We start from the raw sequence: 22558 nt of genomic DNA on the forward strand, positions 1-22558 counted from the left end.
CGCATGCTTAGTTTCAGCGAGCTGTTTCTTCACACGTTCTCGTTCTAGTCTGTTCATCACATCGTTCTCTCTCAAGCACTCCTCGTACGAATCCCTGTCCTTGCAGTGGAATAAGGCCACCCATCGCGTCTGCTCCCTGAGGTCTTTCAACACCGAGTTGAACTTCTGCGTCAGCACCCAGACGCTGTGCTGCCCGGCGGAGAAGGCCTTTTGTTATCTCTCGTTATTAGCGCTGCAGTCATCCAGTATGAACAACGTCGACTCCCCTTTACATTTTCCGTGATAAGCCTTGAACCAGTCCTGCAGACGTGTTCCTGGGTCGACTCTGTGTACGTCCAGGTCTGTCATCACCCAAGGTCTTTCCGTGTACGTTCTATTCATGTGCAAAGTAGGGCACATGATAACGATGTTATCAAACACATCCCGATAGTACCCCCTCCAGCATATCCAACACGAAAACGGTCTTCCCACAGCCCGTCTGCCCGCACACTATGGCGCAGTGTGGGTCGTGGGGTAGATTAATAGATGGCTTGCACGAATCTCCCATTGTCTATATTAAGTTGCACGTCCATAATCATGTACAGATATAATTTCAACTTGCCCGCAGTTTGAGCCTTCTTGGTGATCTTGATGGTTATCCCCTCGTTGCCGTTGTCGATGCAATTTATCGTCATCCGTGGATCGCATGTCCAACCATAGCGCGTACTTGGTGGTCAGGTATTCCCCGATCTGCACAGAGGATAGGTCCAGGTCCTTGGCTATATGTGGGTGTTGTTTGATAGCCGGTAGCTTTTTTATCTCATCCCACTGCTGGTATGCGCTCATACCATGGCTGAACAGCTGGTTGGGCACGCCCTCGATGGTCACTTCCACCTTTTCAATCTCAGGGTTGAAAAACTTCTCGCTGTCCCTTCGGGAATGGCTCGTAATCCTCCAAGGGGACGATCAGGATGCCTTTCATCGATCGCGCCGGCATGTTCAGGTTGATGTTCCACACAGTGTCGCTCTTATTCCGTACTATCGTTCTATGCCGCAGGACCCTATCGTAGAGGATGGCCACCTTCCCCAAGTACTGGTTTCGAACCTGCCTGGCCAGCTCTGAACTAGTGACCATGTCGAACTCCAGAGAGATATTGTCGATGGCGTAACTGGCCTCATCACCATTAGGCGTACGCACGACTTTGCTGTAGTCGTTAAACGTGAGCTCGTATTCCAGCCTATTACCCAGCGCGGCCTGGTAAAACGGCGCATGTCCCATGAGCAACTGAAAGTCGAGCGGCACGCAAAACCGGCTCCCGTAGGCTTGGACGATGGCCTTTTCATTGACCGAGTTCTTGTCTAGCTGGTCTGCCGTGAAGCTGTACCCCATGTAACCGAGTCGATTTGCTGATGCCTTCCGAGGCCTTCCCTCGCTTTTCCAGAGGTCCCCGTAGCAGTGAAAGACGTCGCTGTAGTCGATGCTCAGCACCTCGTTGCCGCTGATCTTGATGGTGGTTTTCTTGATGATGGCCCGACCTATATTCCGCACTAGCTCGCGTTTGTTGTTGTCGGAGGTCAACGTGAGGTTGAACGTCAGTCGAACCGTGCCTGGTACGATGAGGTCATTCTCACCCAGCTTTGGGAATCTAACCAGCAGCGTTTGGTTCTGGTCTATCTTGATGGGTTTGCTGGTGATGGTCACCGACTGGCGCACGGCTCTGACGCCTAGAGGCTCTCTTAATCTTCGGAAAGGATCTAGTTTCCTACCATACATTGTTATATAGATAAAATACAAAAGTTTAATATAAATAATGGCTGAAGGCGGTCATGAGGACATCCTGATGGATGATATGTGGTATGATAGTGCCCAGGCGTTCGACGAGTAGGAGACCTCGTTTGGGGGCAACCCCTTGAGCGCTGAACTCATCAAACAAACCGTCAACGTTTTTTACGATGGTTTAAAACGTGATAAAAATTCCGTCGAGCCGTGGGGACGAGACTATTCCAAGTTTTTTATCGATGGCAAGGGCACGCTGCGACTGAGGGCTCACCCGGAGAACAATCTCGTGAATAAGCGCACGGGAGAACCGCTTTATCGACACTCAGACAGTCGCCATGGGGGCGACTTTATCCGCTATGAACTGCGCATTGTAGATTATAGGGGCGCACGACCTAAAGCCCTTCCCCTAGAGGCCGTTCAAGATCTGCAAGACGTCAGGGACGCCACATCGGATCAAGACATGGCTGATAGCATTGAAAAGGTGTTGGTCACATACTGGGACAAACCCTTATTTGGGTTCGAATTTCCCATTCGGGAACTGTGAGGGCTGGGCAAGGCCATGCAAACCATTCATGGGAATCCTGTATGCCACACAGCCCAACTAGCTGAGATCTACGAGCATATCGCCCGTGAAAAAACCAAACTCACCGAAACGGAAGACGAGGATATGAAGCGTCATATCGAGGAAAGATTAAAAAGCTTGGAAGATGAGAGACAGACCCAGTTGGAAGCAGCATCCTCCTTCCGAGAACAGCTTCGATCTCAGGTCAGCCGCGTGCGGGAAACCATTGGTCAAGTCATCCACCAGGACACCACATTAGCCAACAGGATCCGAATCCTCCGAGAGCAAGGGATTACTATCGCCAGCATTCTGACTGCATTGGGCTTTATCATATCAACCCTGGTCATGTCACTGAGTGGGGGTGGTGGCCCCCCAACCCAACCCACACCACCAAGTGGCGGTGATGTTAGAGACTGGATAAAAAAACATCTGAAATCACTCGGGGAGGAAATTACTCGCTGGTAAAGCCGCCAAAGCCCTGCCCGGCATCCTGGGTAGCATCGTCATCCTGGCTAAAACTGTCTCGTGGCTCGGCCAAAACCTGTGGGCAGCCGTCGTCGCCATGGTGGGTCTGGTGTACGTAGCGGCTAAGGAATTTTTAACCAAATGAGACCGACCGCGATCCCCCCGACCACCAGCGCTGTTTTACGGTCGATGTGCTGCTGATTGGACGCCTGCACGTGTGGGAGTTGGGGCTGTGGGGGTGTGGGTTGAACCCTAGGCACTATACCCGTCGCACCAGTCGTGGGGGGTGGCACGTGGGGGAGTGTTGACATCGGGGTTGACGCCGAACTTTTGGCCTGCCGTGGCTACGACGATTTTGTTGTTGTAGCCCACCACTTTGTTGATTCTCAGTCGCATGTCGCTCGGAGCCATGTACAGTCCCACGTCGAACATGTAGTCGACTTTCGACTGGGCGTATTCCAACACGTCTTGGTAGCGTTGGATGGCACCCGGTAGATCGACTGGGGCGGCGATGGCATCCTCGACGTTGGACACGAACTGTTTCTGCACGTCTAAAGGAGTACCCGTACCGATGATACCGGACCGCGTTTGGTTCTGAGCGCCCAGCATGGCCCACACATACGTTCGAATGGGGTCGGTCAAGCGTTCGGTGCCGGCACAAGTAAACCCTCTCAACGTGTCCAGCATGAACTTTTTCCAGTCATCCGCGGGCCCCTGCTCGAACCTCCAGACTCGGTAATCCTTGCTGTCATTGAAAGCCATGTAACGGTCATCCCACTCGTTTGTTGGGATGTGATGATACGACTTGTACACCCATTCTTTCATCTTTTCGCTGGCTTCCACGAGGGGCATATTGTGAACGATGGGGATACACAACCCATGGTTCGGTCCCGGCAAACACCAATCCGTTGCGGGTCTAGTTTGAATTCGTTGCAAATGCGTTCGTAGGCCCGTCGATCGTACGGGTTCTTTACTGAGTCCCATGCTTTGTCCTGTGGGAGCGGAGCGCTGATCTCTTTGAGGATACATCTGACCTGGTACTACACGTGGAACGTGAACACAGACTGACCCAGCGAGCCCCACCGAGTGTCGCTCAACGTCAAGCCTACCCCGTTGTAGCGCACCACACGGCGAAGTTGAGTTGATTCTGCCAGAACTGCATAGGGGTGTTGAACCAGGCGTGGACTACCTTAGCGTTAGTCACTGAAAACCTATACCTGTCAAACACATCTATAAACTGGGCTCCGAAATACAACCCAGCAGCGTCGACCACGATCTTCATGTGCGGGAAATCTATGTCCAGTTTAGGGTAAAACACTCCCGGTTTGTACATTTTTAAAGTATTATATAATGGGTATATATACTCTAACATGTACGTAACACTTCCAGGGATAACGAGCGGTGAGGCCATTCAACTGATGCACACGCTCGATAACACGTCGGGCCAACTCGAAGTCGCACTCTGCGATATCACATACCTACCTCGATGGACTAACATCAACGCCAGCAACAACAAGCTGTTCGTCAGTGGCGCCCGCAACCAGATAACTGACGGCTACTACAGCGCGCGTGCTCGCTAAGCGACGAGGTCTTCAAACCCTTGGGAGCAGAACTCAAAATGAACGACTCAAACGGCACAGTGGTGTTAACCAACAACTGAATAAACCCCTTGAGGCTCGGCCGGCCATTGGCGAGGACACTCGGGCTGCCGCCGGACGAGATAAAACCCACAACTACCGACACAGCCACGAAGTTACCCGACCTAGTACCGTACCGAGAGCTGTGCATTCATCTCGGTCAGCTGAGCACAACGGACAACATTCAAGGGGGCCACCCTTCCACAATACTGAGAGCCATACCGGTGAAAACGGAGAAGTACAACGACGGCAGAACCGAGTCGTTTTCACCGCGGCAGTACAAGAGGTTAACTCAGGGCACCATCCCCGGAGTTGATAATATCAGTGTTAGATATAAAGCATAATCCTGTGAATATAGGATACCTCAGCATAACGCTGCGTCAATGTGGGGATCTCCGACCTCGGGGACACACGCGGATTCGACGACCCCAGAGTAGATGGTAAACTGTACGCCTTGCAGCTTAAAAACAGTATTTACAAACGCGTTGAAGTCCCCTCCATCGGTAGAACCCTAGGTGATATAGTAGATACCTCAGGAGCGGCCCTCAACACTCGGTTCGACCTAGTCCGCATCGGTGATGATAGATGGTCGGTATACCCATCGTTCGGAGGCAAACTGTTCGACTTAGAAGATGTTGAGAGCACAACCATCACCCCAAACAAGCCATATACGCTCGTCTTCACCGACGATGACAAGTGGGTGTTGTTACCCTCTCGGGTGGATTGGTTTCTCAACATTAGTCTCGGCTCCCCCCTACGTGTTCACGGAGAACAAAGACAACTACCTAAACAAAGTCGTGGACAACGGAACCCTGCTCGTGGCTTACACCCCTGCACAGAGACGTAGTGTAATCATCAGCCCACTCTCCAGTATGGCAGCCCACATGCTGTCGAGCAAGCCCAGGATACAAAAGGGGGTGTCTGAATTCGACATCATGCAGAGTCTACCGGTGAACTTCACGCTGGTCATCCAAGTCTACCTAGGTGAACCACAGCGCGAAGTTGAAGTCGTGAAGGGGATCAAACTCCGGTGGGGAAACAACACCAGTATGACGTTTGCACTGTTTACGTGCGGGTGGGTGTCGACTCCCACACCAATCTGCAGGGGGTCACCGTGACCGTGGAAGACACGATATCCCTCACCAAGATCTTCCTACCCGATAACATACACTTCATGGGGATGAAGTGCACCCCTGAGATATTATCAGAAAAACAGTTGGAAACTATCTTATGATAGTAATATAACAATGACTAGTCATCGACCCAATGCCGAGCTTAACGATCTAGGAGACACGGAGGGATTCGATCTGCCCGGCGAGGAAGGCGCCTTGTACGTCCTACGCTTAAAAGATAACGTGTATAGGCGGGTGTCCCTGGCAGATTTTAAAGAACCCGAATGGTTGATCAACATGACTCTCACCGCACCTTATATCTCGTTAGACAAAGATAGGTATGTCTCCGAAATTAGGAACAACGGTATCTTGCTCGAGGCTTTCATTCCGGAGAATAAGTCAAGGGTCCGGCTAATACCGGATCACACGGGCAACATGTTAGTTTCAAGCTTTGGCGGGTTTAGGTTTGACGTACCAGATTCCCAATTGGATCTTATGATTATGAAACCAGGCTCTACACTCACCATAGAAGCCTATCTCGTGATAGATCCTTAAGGTGGAGAACTAATAATTTTAGACGGGTTGCTAATAAGCTGGGACCCCATACACAATAGCCGACGTTGCCGTATCGTCATACAACTGGACCCCTCAACAGGTTCTATAGTCCCCTCAGTAAGCCTCTATGGGGTTCGTGTGAACGCACAGTTACCTATTAGACTCTCGTATATTTACCTGTACGGTAGTCTAAACCTTATAAGCCTCAAGTACACTGTGCAAGAATTAAATAGCACACAATTAAAAGATATCTTATAAAGTATATTATGTGCACAGGATGGGTCTGTACCCAGTGGTAGAGGAAGTCGCAAAGACACTGGAAACCGTAAACGGGTTTCGGTTGAAACAGTTATGTGATGTAAAACGCCAACTAGAACAAGACCGCGACACACGGGCAGCATTGTACAAGAAGTACCATAGGGCTTTCAATGCCGTGGCAACGGGGTTGATACCGCCCTTATGACAACCAGCATGGGACTAGGGGCGGTAGGTGTCGGGTTGTTGGCCACCATCGTAGCCGCACCCATAGTGCTAGGCATCGAAATAACAGCTGGGGTGTCAGGGTTGGTGGGGTTTGTGTTTAGGTTTGCATCACGCAGACTGCACCGTAAAGCGTTGAAGCACGACGAGATCAGGGTTCTGGCCGAAGCAAAGCTGAACACGGTAAGCGACCACATCTCCACCGCACTCACTGACAGTAAAGTCTCTGAGGAGTTTCGTTTGGTCCTCTCTGAACTCACAAAATATCACAAAATGAAACGAGTGATTCGAAACAAGTCTCGTAAAAGCACTGTCATCAGCGAAGACGACAAAAAAAAGTACATAGAACAGGGGATACAACAAGCCCAGCAAGCCTTCATTACGAAAACCAAAGAAATCATAGGAGATTCACGTTAAACTGTTTTGCTGAGATCAACATCATGTAGGGCAGCCACGGCCGCCGTCAAGCAAAATATTTAACACTGACCTTACCGAGTAATCCCAATAGTATCCTGTCACATTAAACTGTTTCCTCGAGGTCAACACGACATAGAACCATCACATGATCAGGAAAGTGTAAGTTCGCGGTCATAGTGACCGGGAAGTTAACTGGGGATTCAAAAGTAGTATATACAATGGCGGAGAGATCTAAGGGCCTGACAAAAGCTTTATTTATGAAATAAGAGATAAATAAGCTTTATTTATGAAATAAAGCTTTACAGCGACTTTTCTTGAAATTGATCTCGGACTATCATTGTATATACTATTCAAGTTGATGTATTGTCAATGCTGTTGTCCTCGGCCTGGTGATATTACTGCATCAGGGGCGTAGCTACCATTAATAAAAATGATTTACGCATGATTTTTGTTAAAAAATATAATTTTTCTTCTAATTCTTGCCAAAAATACCTATAAACACGTTATCAGAACAATTTGAAAAGTGGAAATCCCTGTATGAATCATATTGACTACACTATTCTTTGGTAACAAAGCATAACCAATACAGTCACCATGTACAGTAAATATGTTATTCTTAACATCATAAATTTGAACGGTGTGTTTCTTTCAGTGATTATTGTTTCTCCATCGAAATGTATGTGAATGTTTTGTTACAGCCAGAATTATATGTGAATCATTACTGAAATGCAGATATTTACAATCGCCCTTCTTGGTTTATTTTTCATTTTTTAGCATTTCATTTAGACCAACAAATATTCGATGTGTGGTATTGTATCAATGCAGTAAACATGCGTTAAACAATGTCAAGACATATTTGCATATTAGGAAGTCACATTTCAATCAAATGATTATTCTGTCTGAATTAATGGTAGACTACTCTAAATTCTCCTTGATTTCAAAATATTGATAAGATAACAACATCTTGAAGTTATTGAAATCATCAAACGTCAAACGATAACACTACGGGTCTCATAAAAAATGAAAGTTGGGCAAGCCCTCAGTACTACCTAAATATAAAGCTTTGCAACCTATCGGGCCTACACGAATCAATTGGCTTGCTACGCCTGCACATGTCACCAAGGCAACTAGGTCACATACATACAAGCTTTGCTTAGTGTATAATGAAGTGTAAAATAACGCGTCAGATATTTTATGGCAGTTACAGTAAATGACAAGCTTGTAATTGTTACGAATATGAAAATCCACCGCAGACGCAGTGGCTTTATTTTTGTTGTGCATTGACTTCGATTCCCATGGGGACTCCGGTTACAAGCAGACTGTACCTGTCGAAACAGGCCAATTAATACATGCAAGGTAGGGATTAGGTGACAAGGTGGATCGCTACTCTTGACAAAATTACTGGTCCCTGGACTGCCTGTGCCAAACATAATTCCTAACAGACGCAGGTCACTCATTCCCTCACGCCAACTCACTCACACATATACATGCACACACATACACACGCGCACGGTTACATACACACGCACGTTCACACACATTTTACTCCACACAAAGCGCACAGACACACAACACCCCTGTCATAAGCCATCTCACACACGCATACTCGAAGTATCGAACATTCACACACTCACACACACGTTCACACTCACAGGCGCACACACCCATTCACATATAAACACATACATGCTCACACACAAACACACGCACATACATTCACATACATGTCATCGTGTCACTGCTCCGTTTAGATCAATATCATTGTGTACACTCTATTCCTACACTAGTCCACAGAAAATGTAAGGACGTGGAAAGTATTGATTTCTGCTGTTAAAGGAAATATGGTGTGCGTGTAACAGCCCGTTTAAGCTTTCATTAATATTGAACCCGTGGAGGTCCGGGTTAGAATGAACCTTCAGTAACCCATGCTTGTCAAAAGAGGCGACTAACGGGATCGGGTGGTCAGGCTCGCTGGCTTGGTTGACACATGTCATCGTATCCCAAATGCGCAGATTGATGCTCATGCTGTTGATAATTGGATTATCTGTTCCAATCTCGATTATTTACAGACAGCCGCCATATAGCTGGACTATTGCTGAGTGCGGCGTAAAACTAAACTCACTCACTCACTCACTCCGTCTTTTGACTCTGTGTGACATTACGCATGTCGTACTGCATTGATATGTACAGGTCGGGGAGTGAGGGTATGAAAGGGAGTGAAAGTAACTCTCACACACGCTTGTACACACTCTGACACACAGTCACACGCACACGCAACAACATCACATAATAAAACATATATATATATATATATATATACATATATATATACGCACACGCATAACGCATAGACACTCACTTGCATGCGCACAAGCACATACTCAGACGAAGCACATACTCAGGCAACAACCACAAAAACACAATCAGACACAGATAGAGACCCAGACACGCATACACATCGACACCTACACACATACACACACACACACGCACACAGACAGATCCACACATGAACAAATTTCGTGAAGTCAGATCTGGTTTAGTGACCTCAATTGAAATACTTAGTTTGAAGTGCATAAACAATTTTCTTACCTAGCTTCAGGTAATGGCTGTTTCTCCTTCGATCGACCTTCCTGGTGTGCACCAGTGTGCACACTGCATGTGTTCAATAAGGGTTATTCGTCATGTCTAAAGTGTGTTGGGTCACTATGGTGATTGATTGATTTAATTTCTTTGCTGTCTTTGGTCGTTTAGAGTCGTCATGGCGTGACGTATTGCAGGAGAGTTACCCATCTATCCATAACACTAATAGTTGGCTGAGTAACAGTGCACGATAAGGGTTGCTTCCGTATTAGTTTCCCCATTCAGCGAGATAACGGTGGCAAAATCATACATAATATTAATGAGTGTATTATAGCGCTTAATACTCCAGATACTAAGTGTCCGCTCCAAGCGCTTGCACAGCTCAATATTACCCCGGATAACCCAAGCTGCCTGTGAGGCGCTAGAATGTTACAGTCACATGATTTATCCCACCGGGTACCAATGCATAATATGTAATGCATTGTCCAGAGTTGCGCCCCTGTCTTTCCATAAACATATGGTCGTGGTTCGAAACGAATATTCACCCCGGTTATGCTCTTTAGGTTTGTCTCCAAAAGAGAATGACGAATTGCAAAATAGCTCAGAATAGGGAATAGGCAATTACATGTAAATGAAGTACACGACATAGTGCTGTGATCAACAATATCTGCTGTCTGTTATTTTCATACCCATCACTGGAAAGCGTTGTTTCAGAAGCTAGCATATTGTCAAGTGAACAAGTTGATGTTTTTCACGGAGGAGGGCACTGCGGCAGGGACACGGATTCTGAGTCATTCACAATTCAATGCGCATTTGAAGACAAACGGACTAGGTTACTCTCACAAAGCGACACAACAACTTCTTACACAAAGAGGACGTCATGTAACAGAACCTTGGCGAACACACAACTGCAAAATAGCAATACTGTTAATACTACTAACTTAAATGGCAACTTTGTTACTCAAGTATACCTCCTGGCTGTCAGTTATACTGCTGGTTGTCCTGCTGTGAGTATATGGTGTTACGTTTTCAAGTTGCTGCATCAATCACTTGGTGGATTACATCAAAAACTAATTACACAATTTATACCAAATAGGGCTATCAAGCGATATAGTGGTTAACTCTTTACTCTTCTGTGGGGCGTGTGTTTTTTCCTCGTCTTATCTTTTCTTCCCTAGTTTGCTACTGATTTCCTGTCTGACCCATATAACCTTATCATCAAGTATTCTAATTCAACTTAGTATGTAACACGAGTTCTGATTGGTCATTGCTATAAATTTCCGACCGTATCATCAGCATATACGGTCGCAACTTAAAAATAGATTCATCAAAACTTTTGAATGTATCCCTAGGGGTAACGTTGTTTTTCAGGGCATTATCATTTGCAGAAGTTTCACCGATATAACTAAATTTGCGGTTATATAACCAGCGGTATACGTCCCCAATTCGTCAAACACAGTACAGTTGTCCCCTAAACATAACCTTCCCTCTTGCAACATGTTTACGCGTCGCCGATATAACTAAATTTGCGGCTATATAACCAGCGGTATACGTCCCCAATTCGTCAAACACAATACAGTTATCCCCTAAACGTAATCTTCCCTCTTGCAACATGTTTGGATGTTACTAGACTGGCTACTAACTTGTTTTTTTGGAGGTATTGAGCTAAATTAATGACCTACTGACATCATTTGGCAGAACAGGCTCTCAGCACCCAATGTCTCTCTCTTTGTTCTGGGGTAACCTAAGACGAAGGCCCGGGTTCGACTACCCACATTTGTACAAGATGTGAAGCCAATTTGTGGTGTCCTGAGCCGTCGGATTGCTGAAAATGTGTTGAAACCGGCGTTAAGACATACTCACTCACTCATTCCTTCGTACTACGAAGCCCTTTTGAGCGAATTTCTCAGTTGGTAGATTTAAGAACCCCTGAATAGTAGTTGAGATCATTCTGTCCAGTATTGCATGTTTTATATTAAGTTTCCTCGGATGATTCATATCAAACTGTTTACTTTCCTTCAGGAAACCCTCACTTGGCGATTAACTGCTGGGTGTATGACATCGTATATTGCCACTCTATGAACTCCTTTCTTGCTTTTTACTCTAAATCATTACCTGAGATTGACCAACAAGTCAATATACTAGTAAATGTTGAGAGTCGGAGGCTGGTTGGGGATGAAATATGTTTTGGGCCAAGTTTCAAGAAATAAATTGCATTCTGAAAATGGAAAACTTAACAATGTTATTTGAGAAAAATGACACTGCATGTTAATGTACCATTTCCATGATAAGAGCGACAAAACCCTTTACAAAACATCCATAAGAAATCTCAGCTGAAAGCAGAGTCGAGTGTACAAAGATGACTATATCATGAGTATATAACCATGAGTATTTAACTATAATATTGTATTTCAGAACCTACATCCCTCCTTGGAATATCATTCGTGAAGTGAATATTATCGAGGGAATCAAGTTTATACTTGAGATTCTTGAGAGGCATTTAGAAGTTGGTGAATATATAAGACGAGTATAAGGAGTATAAGAAGAAGTTGCCATCTATGATCTCGTTTGAGATGTCCAGACATTGTCATGATGAATTCATGGATGGTCGGACAGAGTATTGTAAAAGTGAATCTTACATCAATATACGAACCCTTCACGGCGATCTACACCTTGTCAGCATAGATACAACAGTTAAGGGCCAAGGAAGTAAAACAAATCATTTGGAGCTACTTGTATGGCACCTCCCCCTTTTATTTACAATCGCCTTGTCCTCGAAGGATAAAAGAACAATTTATGAGATGACTATGGGATGAGGTAATGGTAGACTTTGAGATAGCTTTGTAGTCTGGTGGCTAACGTCGTGGGTTCGATTTCCGACATAAGGATGATGTGTGAAGGCATTTAACTATTGCAGGAAAGTTGCTGAAAGTGGCGTGAAACTCAGTCCCTCAGCCACACTGAACAGTGAGTCAGTTTAGTTTTTCGTCGCTTTTAGCAATATTCCAGCAATATCATGGAGGAGGGCACCAGAAATGAGCTTTAAAAATTGTTACCATGTGGGGAATCGAATCCGGGTCTTCGGCGTGACGAGCCAATGCTTCAACCCCTATGCTACCCCACCGCTCAACACTGAACATCGAACGAGTACGTTTAGTGTTTTGCCAACAAAATTTACATCTATATTTAGGTTTCAGGATTTATTCAGTAAGTGAGGGGGTAAATGTTGATATACCTGTGCCGCCGCTTCCTCGTGAGGATACTCAGGATTGGATCGTCAGGCTCAATGATCAGCATGTCAACTGTTGGACTGTCTTGTCAAGACTCGATGTTTTACAGACGAACGACATAAAGAGGGTATATTGCTGAGTACGGCTATCAAGAACATCATTACGGACTTGAACCCATTGTCAATAAGTAATCAGATGAGTGTGATCCTTTCGTCTACGGCAACATTAACCACTGTGCAGAGGTGCGTTCATTTGTCTTTGGTCGTGGTTCGAATCGTAGATTGGATCTTACAAACACAGACACCTTCAAGGACATCCCTATGGACTCCATACTCATTTATCTTACCTTCATGTAAAATACTTTGATTTCATTGGTCAATGATGGTTTAACAAGTTTCTGGAGGGTGACAACTGGCAAAAATATTACCCGCTGCCACGGTAACCGCCAAGCTCTCCGCCGAGAAGCTGAAGCGCTAACAATCTTATGATGTCATAATATGACGCATGCCGTGCCCGGAGTTCGAAAACCGTTCGATCAGCTGTTTCTGTGTTCACTTTGTACAGATTTATTTTACCGACTTTCACTGCTTTATTTAAGCTATTTAATACATTGAGTGGTTTGCAAACTCGGTTTAAACATAATTAACAATTGTTATAGCAGTTTTATGCTTGTCAGAATATGTTTCACTGATGCTAAATACCAAGTCAAGAGGCAGACGCCATTTTGTTTGCATGTCATATAGTCGGTAGCGATATTTAACATAACATAAAATGATGTTTTGTTTATTTAGCATGGCGGTAAGATAAATACGTTGTATGCTTCTCCCTCGGGTAATACGGTCTGATGTATGCCTCTTTGTGGCAGTGTCACCCGAGCCGTATTACCCTCGAGAGAAGCATACAACTTATAGTATACAACACCAGAAGGTGTTCTATGTCGCTGACAACGTCAACACCAGGGCAAAACAAGTTTTGAATACCTGCCAGGACAGATTCCGTTGGGCGAAAAAGGAAACGTACTGATAAAATTGATATGAATGGGTTACTAAATATGCCTGGAAAATTAGTTGTAATGACACGTATGTTTGAGATATTGCATCTGTTTCGCAGAAAATTACAAAGCTTTACTTAATGTTGGCATTTGTGAAAGCATCTTTAATCATGTCTATAGTAATTAATACAGCGTATGTATACCTACTCTGAATATAATACATAAACCATGAATCAGAAACATACACGTTTGAGTAAATAAACCATAAATCAGAAACATACACGTTTGAGTAAATAAACCATAAATCAGAAACATAGAGGTTAGAATAAATAAACCATGAATCAGAAACATAGATGTTAGAATAAATAAACCATAAATCAGAAACATAGATGCTAGAATAAATAAACCATGAATCAGAAACATAGATGCTAGAATAAATAAACCATGAATCAGAAACATAAATGTTAGAATAAATAAACCATGAATCAGAAACATAGATTTCAGAATTTAATAAGCCATAAATCAGAAACACAGATGTCAAAATAAATAAACCATGAATCAGAAACATAGATGTTAGAATAAATAAACCATGAATCAGAAACATAGATGTTAGAATAAATAAACCATGAATCAGAAACATAGATGTTAGAATAAATAAGCCATAAATCAGAAACATAGATGTTAGAATAAATAAACCATGAAACAGAAACATACATTTCAGAATTTAATAAGCCATAAATCAGAAACACAGATGTCAAAATAAATCAGAAACATAAATGTTAGAATAAATAAACCATGAATCAGAAACATAGATTTCAGAATTTAATAAGCCATAAATCAGAAACACAGATGTCAAAATAAATAAACCATGAATGAGAAACATAGATGTTAGAATAAATAAGCCATAAATCAGAAACATAGATGTTAGAATAAATAAGCCATAAATCAGAAACATAGATGTTAGAATAAATAAGCCATAAATCAGAAACATAGATGATAAAATAAATAAACCATGAATCAGAATCATCGATTTCAGAATTTAATAAGCCATAAATCAGAAACATAGATGTTAGAATAAATAAGCCATAAATCAGAAACATAGATGTTAGAATAAATAAGCCATAAATCAGAAACAGAGATGTTAGAATAAATAAAACATGCATAATTACATGCAATCTATGTACCATAGCCGTAAATAGAGAAACGGAGGTGTGTGGGTTCAGTCATCTCAGGCACCGCAATTAGCTGAGTTGCGTAACTTGGGAAAACCAATGTACCTCCACCTTTGGGCCCTTGTCTTGTCTTGTCTTCTCAAAAGCCAGCTCACTCATTTCAATAGAGACCCACAGCATACTTTTTACACTCGATTTCTTAAATGAAATGTTCACGGTGGTAATTGCATCGACTTTCGTTGACATGCTTCATAAAGAATTTGATCAGATGGTACAAAAGACAATAATATACACCAAACGGAAGACAAGCCCAACAAACCAGGTCAGATTCATCTTCTTGATCTTCTTCTTGATGTTCTTCTCCTTCTGCTTCTTCCTCCCGATCAAGTGTTTGTAGAATGTACGCAATGACAGTGTGTTTCTTCCGATACTTCTTGATAACTAAATCGGCGTTACCATGGTATTTCTGATAAATGTCTTCCTCTGGTTTTGACTTGGAACATATATCATCCCGTTGTTTTATACATTCACTTGTAAACTCTCTGATATCTTTGATTGTGGTTTTGACCTCGATAGAGTTAAGAAATAATTCAATGTCCAATTCCAGTTTTTGCCAACCTGATGCTGTTTCGTTATAGATTCCTTGCTTCTTTTCAAAGTAATCAATGAGAAAGACTTTGCCAGTTTGAAAGGAGACTGTAAATCCAGTGACCAGCCCGATGATTATTTTAGGTGCTGAATCCCATATGTTCTGATAAACACCCACGGTTAGTTTAGCACCAGCAAAGGCCATAAGACCACTAGCTAACATCACTGTTCCAAAAAGCATAGTTATTGTATCTGGTTGACTGTTCGTACATCATTTTAGAGGCCAAGAAACTTCGAATTCTCAGTTCATTTAACATCTTGATATTCGCAGTTCTTGCGTTGGGCGCCATTTAGTTCCCTCTGAAGGAGATTATCAGTGAATTATCATGTAATAAAACACTATGTTGAATGTACAAAATCAATTACGTTTTTTACAAAACTGCGTCCAGATCCACAAAGCGTTCCTAACTTTACGACCTGTCGTAACTCTATAGTTATCACAGATTTACAAACAAGTTTGACTGAATGAGTCGAGATGTGACGTTGTATTGAACAGGGTTATATGTATAATATAGTGGTTTGTTGAAACAGGCCAGTTAAACCCAATAAGATTTAGGTGACCAAATTGATTGCTTCCTGTACCAATCACGATTCTTACAAGACGCCGGTCAAACACACACACATATACACGCGCGCGCGCACGCACGCAGGCACGCACTCACCCACCCAACCACAAACCCATTCACCCATCCACTCACTCACTCACTCACTCACGCGCACTCTCCATCATTAACAAGTGCAGAGACAGACATAAACACTCACACACGCACGTATTCACATGTAGTCTCTCTCTCTCTCTCTCTCTCTCTCTCTCTCTCTCTCTCTCTCTCTCTCTCTCTCTCTCTCTCTCTCTCTCTCTCTCTCTCTCTCTCTCTCACACACACACACACACTTATAATCACGTGTATGTCATCGTATCAGTACAAATCAGTATCACTGTGTTGTCTCTATAGCTATTCATACACACAACATGTATGGACATGGCATTCATTGATTTCTGCTGTATAGGGAAATATGGTGTGCGTGTAAAAACTAACATTACATTCGTCTATTTACTCTAGAAGTTGGTGGTTTAGAGATGAAAAGAATTTATGGATGATCAACTTCTTTATTTTGACAATGGCGACGTTTCGGTTTAGATTCTTTGCCACGTGCTTGAAAACGGTATGAGAGTCTATACCGAAACGTCGCCATTGTCAAAATAAAAAAGTTGATCATTCATTAGGTCTTTTCATCTCTAAACCACCAACTTCTAGAATGCCTCTCAACAACATTATTCACTTGATGTGATATCAAACATGTCATACTGCATTCATATGTACAGGGCGGGAAATGGGGATATGGAAGGGTGAGAACCACTACCCCACATACGTGCTACATTCATATGTACAGGGCGGGGAGTGAGGGTATGGAGGGGTGAGAAACACTACCCCACATACGTGCTACATTCATATGTACAGGGCGGGAAGTGAGGGTATGGAGGGGTGAGAGACACTACCCCACATACGTGCTACATTCATATGTACAGGGCGGGGAGTGAGGGTATGGAGGGGTGAGAAACACTACCCCACATACGTGCTACATTCATTTGTACAGGGCGGGAAATGGGGGTATGGAGGGGTGAGAAACACTACCCCACATACGTGCTACATTCATATGTACAGGGCGGGAAATGGGGGTATGGAAGGGTGAGAACCACTACCCAACATACGTGCTACATTCATATGTACAGGGCGGGGAGTGAGGGTATGGAGGGGTGAGAAACACTATCCCACATACGTGCTACATTCATATGTACGGGGCGGGAAGTGAGGGTATGGAGGGCTGAGAGACACTACCCAACATACGTGCTACATTCATATGTACAGGGCGGGGAGTGAGGGTATGGAGGGGTGAGAAACACTACCCCACATACGTGCTACATTCATATGTACAGGGCGGGAAATGGGGGTATGGAAGGACGTGGAAAGTATTGATTTCTGCTGTTTAAGGAAATATGGTGTGCGTGTAACAACCCGTTTAAACTTTCATTACTATTGAGCCCGTGAAGGTCCGGGTTAGAATGAACGTTCAGAAAACCCATGCTTGTCGTAAGAAGCGACTAACGGAATCGGGTGGTCAGGCTCGCTGGCTTGGTTGACACATATCATCGTATCCCAATTGTGCAGATTGATGCTCATGCTGCTGATCACTTGATTATCTGGTCCAGACTCGATTATTTACAGACCGCCGCCATATAGCTGGAATATTGTTGAGTGCGGCGTAAAACTAAATTCACTCACTCCGTCTATTGTCTCGGTGTGACATTACGCATGTCGTACTGCTTTCATATGTACAGGTCGGGGAGTGAGGGTATGAAGGGGGTGTAAAAGTAACTCACACACACTCTTGCACACACTCTAACACACAGTCACACATACACGCAACAAAATCACATAAGAACACATACATATATATATAAACATTTACGCTCACGCATAACGCACAGACGCTCACTTGCATGCGCACAAACACATACTCAGACGAATGCACACACAGACACGCAAATACTTTTATAGTACTAGTCTATATTGTCCTCAAGATGTCTGCCTAGGATATTTCTATTTGTCACCAGGCAACAACCAGAAATACACAATCAGACACAGATAGAGGCCCAGACACGCATACACATCGACACATACACATATGCACGCACAAAGACACTGACACGGATACGCAAACACACACACACACACACAGATGCACACATGAACAAATTTCGTGCAGTCAGATCTGGTTTAGTGACCTCAATTGAAATACTTAGTTTGAAATGCATAAACAATTTTCTTACCTAGCTTCAGGTAATGGCTGGATATGTTTCTCCTTCGATCGACCTTCCTGGTGTGCACCAGTGTGCATAGTGCATGTGTTCAATAAGGGTTATTCGTCATGTCTAAAGTGTGTTGGATCACTATGGTGATTGATTGATTTAATTTTGCTGTCTTTGTTCGTTTAGCGTCGTCATGGTGCGACGTATTGCAGGAGAGTTACCCATCTATCCATAACACTAATAGTTGGCTGAGTAACAGTGCACGATATGCACTTAAGGGTTGCTTCCGTATTAGTTTCCCCATTCAGCGAGATAACGGTGGCAAAATCATACATAATAGTAATGAGTGTATTTTTATAGCGCTAAATACTCCAGACACTAAGTGTCCGCTCCAAGCGCTTGCACAGCTCAATATTACCCCGGATAACCCAAGCTGCCTGTGAGGCGGTAGAATGTTATAGTCACATGATTTATCCCACCGGGTACCCCTGCATAATATGTAATGCATTGTCCACAGTTGCGCCCCTGTCTTTCCACAAACATATGGTCGTGGTTCGAATCGAATATTATGCTCTTTAGGTTTGTCAGCACCATAGCCATGTTTTAGATATTGACCATCATGGTAAACATAGAAAGCCCGTCTACATTTTTAGAAGTTTTCTTCCATGATCAAGCTGGCAAGCCGTGATAATACAAAAATATTCCCCAAGTAGGCTTTAAATCCAGCTCACAATTATAGTAACTAAACAAATGTAACATAAGCATATACGGCCGCACTTAAAAATCGATTCGCCAACATTTTTGAATGCATCCCTACACTATAGGGGTAACGTTGTTTTTCAGGGCATTATCATTTTCAGAAGCTTCATGTAATGTTATATCGCATCGCCGATATAACTAAATTTGCGGCTATATAACCACCGGTATACGTCCCCAATTCGTCAATCACAGTACAGTTATCCCCTAAAAGTAATCTTCCCTCTTGCAACATGTTTGGATGTTACTAGACTGGCTACTAACTTGTTTCCTTTAGAGGTATTGAGCTAAATTGATGCCCTACTGACATCATTTGGCAGAACAGGCTCTCAGCACCCAGTGTCTCTCTCTTTGTTCTTGGGTTGCCTAAGACAAAGACCCTGGTTCGACTACCCACATGTGTACAATGTGTGAGGCCAATTTCTGGTCTCCTGAGCCGTCGGATTGCTGAAAATGTGTTGAAACCGGTGTTAAGACATACTCACTCACTCATTCCTTCGTACTACGAAGCCCTTTTGAGCTAATTTCTCAGTTGGTAGATTTAAGAACCCCTAAATAGTAGTTGAGATCATTCTGTCCAGTATTGCATGTTTTATGAGAGGTTGATGAGAGGCGGAGGCTGGTTCGGGATGAAATATGTTTTTGGCCAAGTTTCAAGAAATACATTGCATTCTACAAAATGGAAGAACTTAAAACTGTTATTTTGAGGAAAATGACAATGCATGTTCAGGTAACATTTTCCATGATAAGAGCGACAAAACCCTGTACAAAACATCCATAAGAAATCCCCGCTGAAAGCAGAGTCGAGTGTACAATGGTGACTATATCATGAGTATATAACCATGAGTATTTAACTATAATATTGTTTTTTCAAAACCTACATCCCTCCTTGGAATATCATTCGTGAAGTGAATATTATCAAGGGAATCAAGTTTATACTTGAGATTCTTGAGAGGCATTAAGAAGTTGGTGAATATATAAGACGAGTATAAGGAGTATAAGAAGAAGTTGACATCTATGATCTCGTTTGAGATGTTCAGACTTTGTCATGATGAATTTATGGATGGTCGGAAAGAATATTGTAAAAGTGAATCTTACATCAATATACGAACCCTTCACGGCGATCTATACCTTGTCAGCATAGATATAACAGTTAAGGGCCAAGGAAGTAAAACAAATCATTTGGAGCTACTTGTATGGCATCTCTCCCTTTTAACGACAATCGCCTTGTCCTCGAAGGATAAAAGAACAATTTATGAGATGACTAGGGGGTGAGGTAATGGTAGACTTTGAGGGATATATAAATAGCCTTGTAGTCTGGTGGCTAACGTTGTGGGTTCGATTTCCGACATAAGGATGATGTGTGAAGGTATTTAACTATTGCAGGGAAGTTGCTGAAAGTGGCGTGAAACTCAGTCCCTCAGCAACACTGAACAGTGAGTCAGTTTAGTTTTTCGTCGCTTTTAGCAGTATTCCAGCAATATCATGGAGGAGGGCACCAGAAATGAGCATCAAAAATTGTACCCATGTGGGGAATCGAATCCGGGTCTTCGGCGTGACGAGCCAATGCTTCAACCCCTATGCTACCCCACCGCCCAACACTGAACATCGAACGAGTACGTTTAGTGTTTTGCCAACAAAATATACATCTATATTTAGGTTTCAGGTTTTATTCAGTAAGTGATGGGGTAAATGTTGATATATCTGTGCCGCCGCTTCCTCATGAAAATACTCAGGATTGGATCGTCTGGCTCAATGCTCAGCATGTCAATTGTTGGACTGTCTGGTTAAGACTCGATTTTTACAGACGGACGACATAAAGAGGGTATATTGCTGAGTACGGCTATCAACAACATCATTACGGACTTGAACCCATTGTCAATGAGTAATCGGATGCGTGTGGTCTTTTCGCCTACGGCAACATTAACCACTGTGCATAGGTGCGTTCATTTGTCTTTGGCCGTGGTTCGAATCGTAGATTGGACCTTACAAAAACAGACACCTTCAAGGTCATCTCTATGGACTCCATACTCATTTATCTTACCTTCATGTAAAATACTTTAATTTCATTGGTCAATGACGGTTTAACAAGTTCCCAGGAGGGTGACAACTGGAAAAAATATTACCAGCTGCCACGGTAACCGCCAAGCTCTCCGCCGAGATGCTGAAGCGCTAACATGATATGATGCATGCCGTGCCCGGAGTTCGAAAACCGTTCGATCAGCTGTTCACTTTGTACAGATTTATTTTACCGACTTTCACTGCTTTATTTAAGCTATTTTATACATTGAGTGGTTTGCAAACTCAGTTTAAACATAATTAACAATTTTTATAGTAGTTTTATGCTCGTCAGAATATGTTTCACTGATGCTAAAAACCCAGTCGAGAGGCAGACGCCATTTTGTTTGCATGTCATATAGTCGGTAGCGATATTTAACATAACATAAAATGATGTTTTGATCATTCAACATGGCTGTAAGATAAATACGTTGTATGCTTCTCCCTCGGGTAATACGGTCTGATGTATGCCTCTTTGTGGCAGTGTCACCCGACCCGTATTACCCTCGAGAGAAGCATACAACTTATAGTATACAACACCAGAAGTTGTTCCATGTCGCTGAAAACGTCGACACCAGGGCAAAACAGGTTTTGAATACCTGCCAGGACAGATTCCGTTGGGCGAAAAAGGAAACGTACTGATAAAATTGATATAAATGGGTCACTAAATATTCCTGGAATATTAGTTTTAATGGCACGTATGTTTGAGATATTGTATCTGTTTCGCAGAAAATTACAAAGCTTTACTTAATGTTGGCATTTGTGAAATCACCTTTAAGCATGTCTATAGTAATACAGCGTATGTATACCTACTGTGAATATAATACATAAACCATAAATCCGAAACATAGACGTTTGAGTAAATACACAATTAATCAGAAGCATAGATGTTAGAATAAATAAACCATGAATCAGAATCATACATTTCAGAATCTAATAGCCATAAATCAGTAACATAGATGTCAGAATAAATAAACCATGAAACAGAAACATAGATGTAAAAATAAATAAACCATGAATCAGAAACAGAGATGTCAGAATAAGTATACCATAAATAAAAAACATAGAGGTTAGAATAAATACACCATAAATCAGAAACAAAGATGTTAGAATAAATATACCATGAATCACAATCATACATTTCACAATTTAATAAGCCATAAATCAGAGACACAGATGTCAAAATAAATAAGCCATAAATCAGAAACATAGATGTTAGAATAAATAAACTATGAAACAGAAACATAGCGGTTAGAATAAATAAACCATGAATCAGAAACATATATGTTAGAATAAATAAACCATGAATCAGAAACAGAGATGT

General features: G+C 43.0%; 1 protein-coding gene across 2 annotated transcripts in view; it reads right to left on the minus strand.

Moving 5' to 3' along the window:
- The window catches only part of LOC124280651, a 29160-nt gene extending 10610 nt beyond the window's left edge, over positions 1-18550 (minus strand). Inside the window, exons 1-2 of one of the 2 annotated variants that reach the window (XR_006899733.1) lie at positions 18442-18550; positions 14839-15911 (exon numbers count right to left, since the gene is read on the minus strand). Coding sequence is in view for 1 of the 2 variants with exons in the window: in XM_046716634.1 (XP_046572590.1) it covers positions 18442-18509 (68 nt within the window). In the remaining variant the exon portion in view is untranslated. Of the gene's footprint in view, positions 1-14838; positions 15912-18441 lie in introns of those variants that run through there. The other variant, XM_046716634.1, reaches the window with a different exon arrangement.
- Between the last annotated feature and the right edge of the window lie 4008 nt (positions 18551-22558).

The sequence above is a fragment of the Haliotis rubra genome, unplaced genomic scaffold (assembly GCF_003918875.1).
Source record: "Haliotis rubra isolate DU_JTF1 unplaced genomic scaffold, ASM391887v1 Scf270, whole genome shotgun sequence".
Classification (NCBI taxonomy): domain Eukaryota; kingdom Metazoa; phylum Mollusca; class Gastropoda; order Lepetellida; family Haliotidae; genus Haliotis; species Haliotis rubra.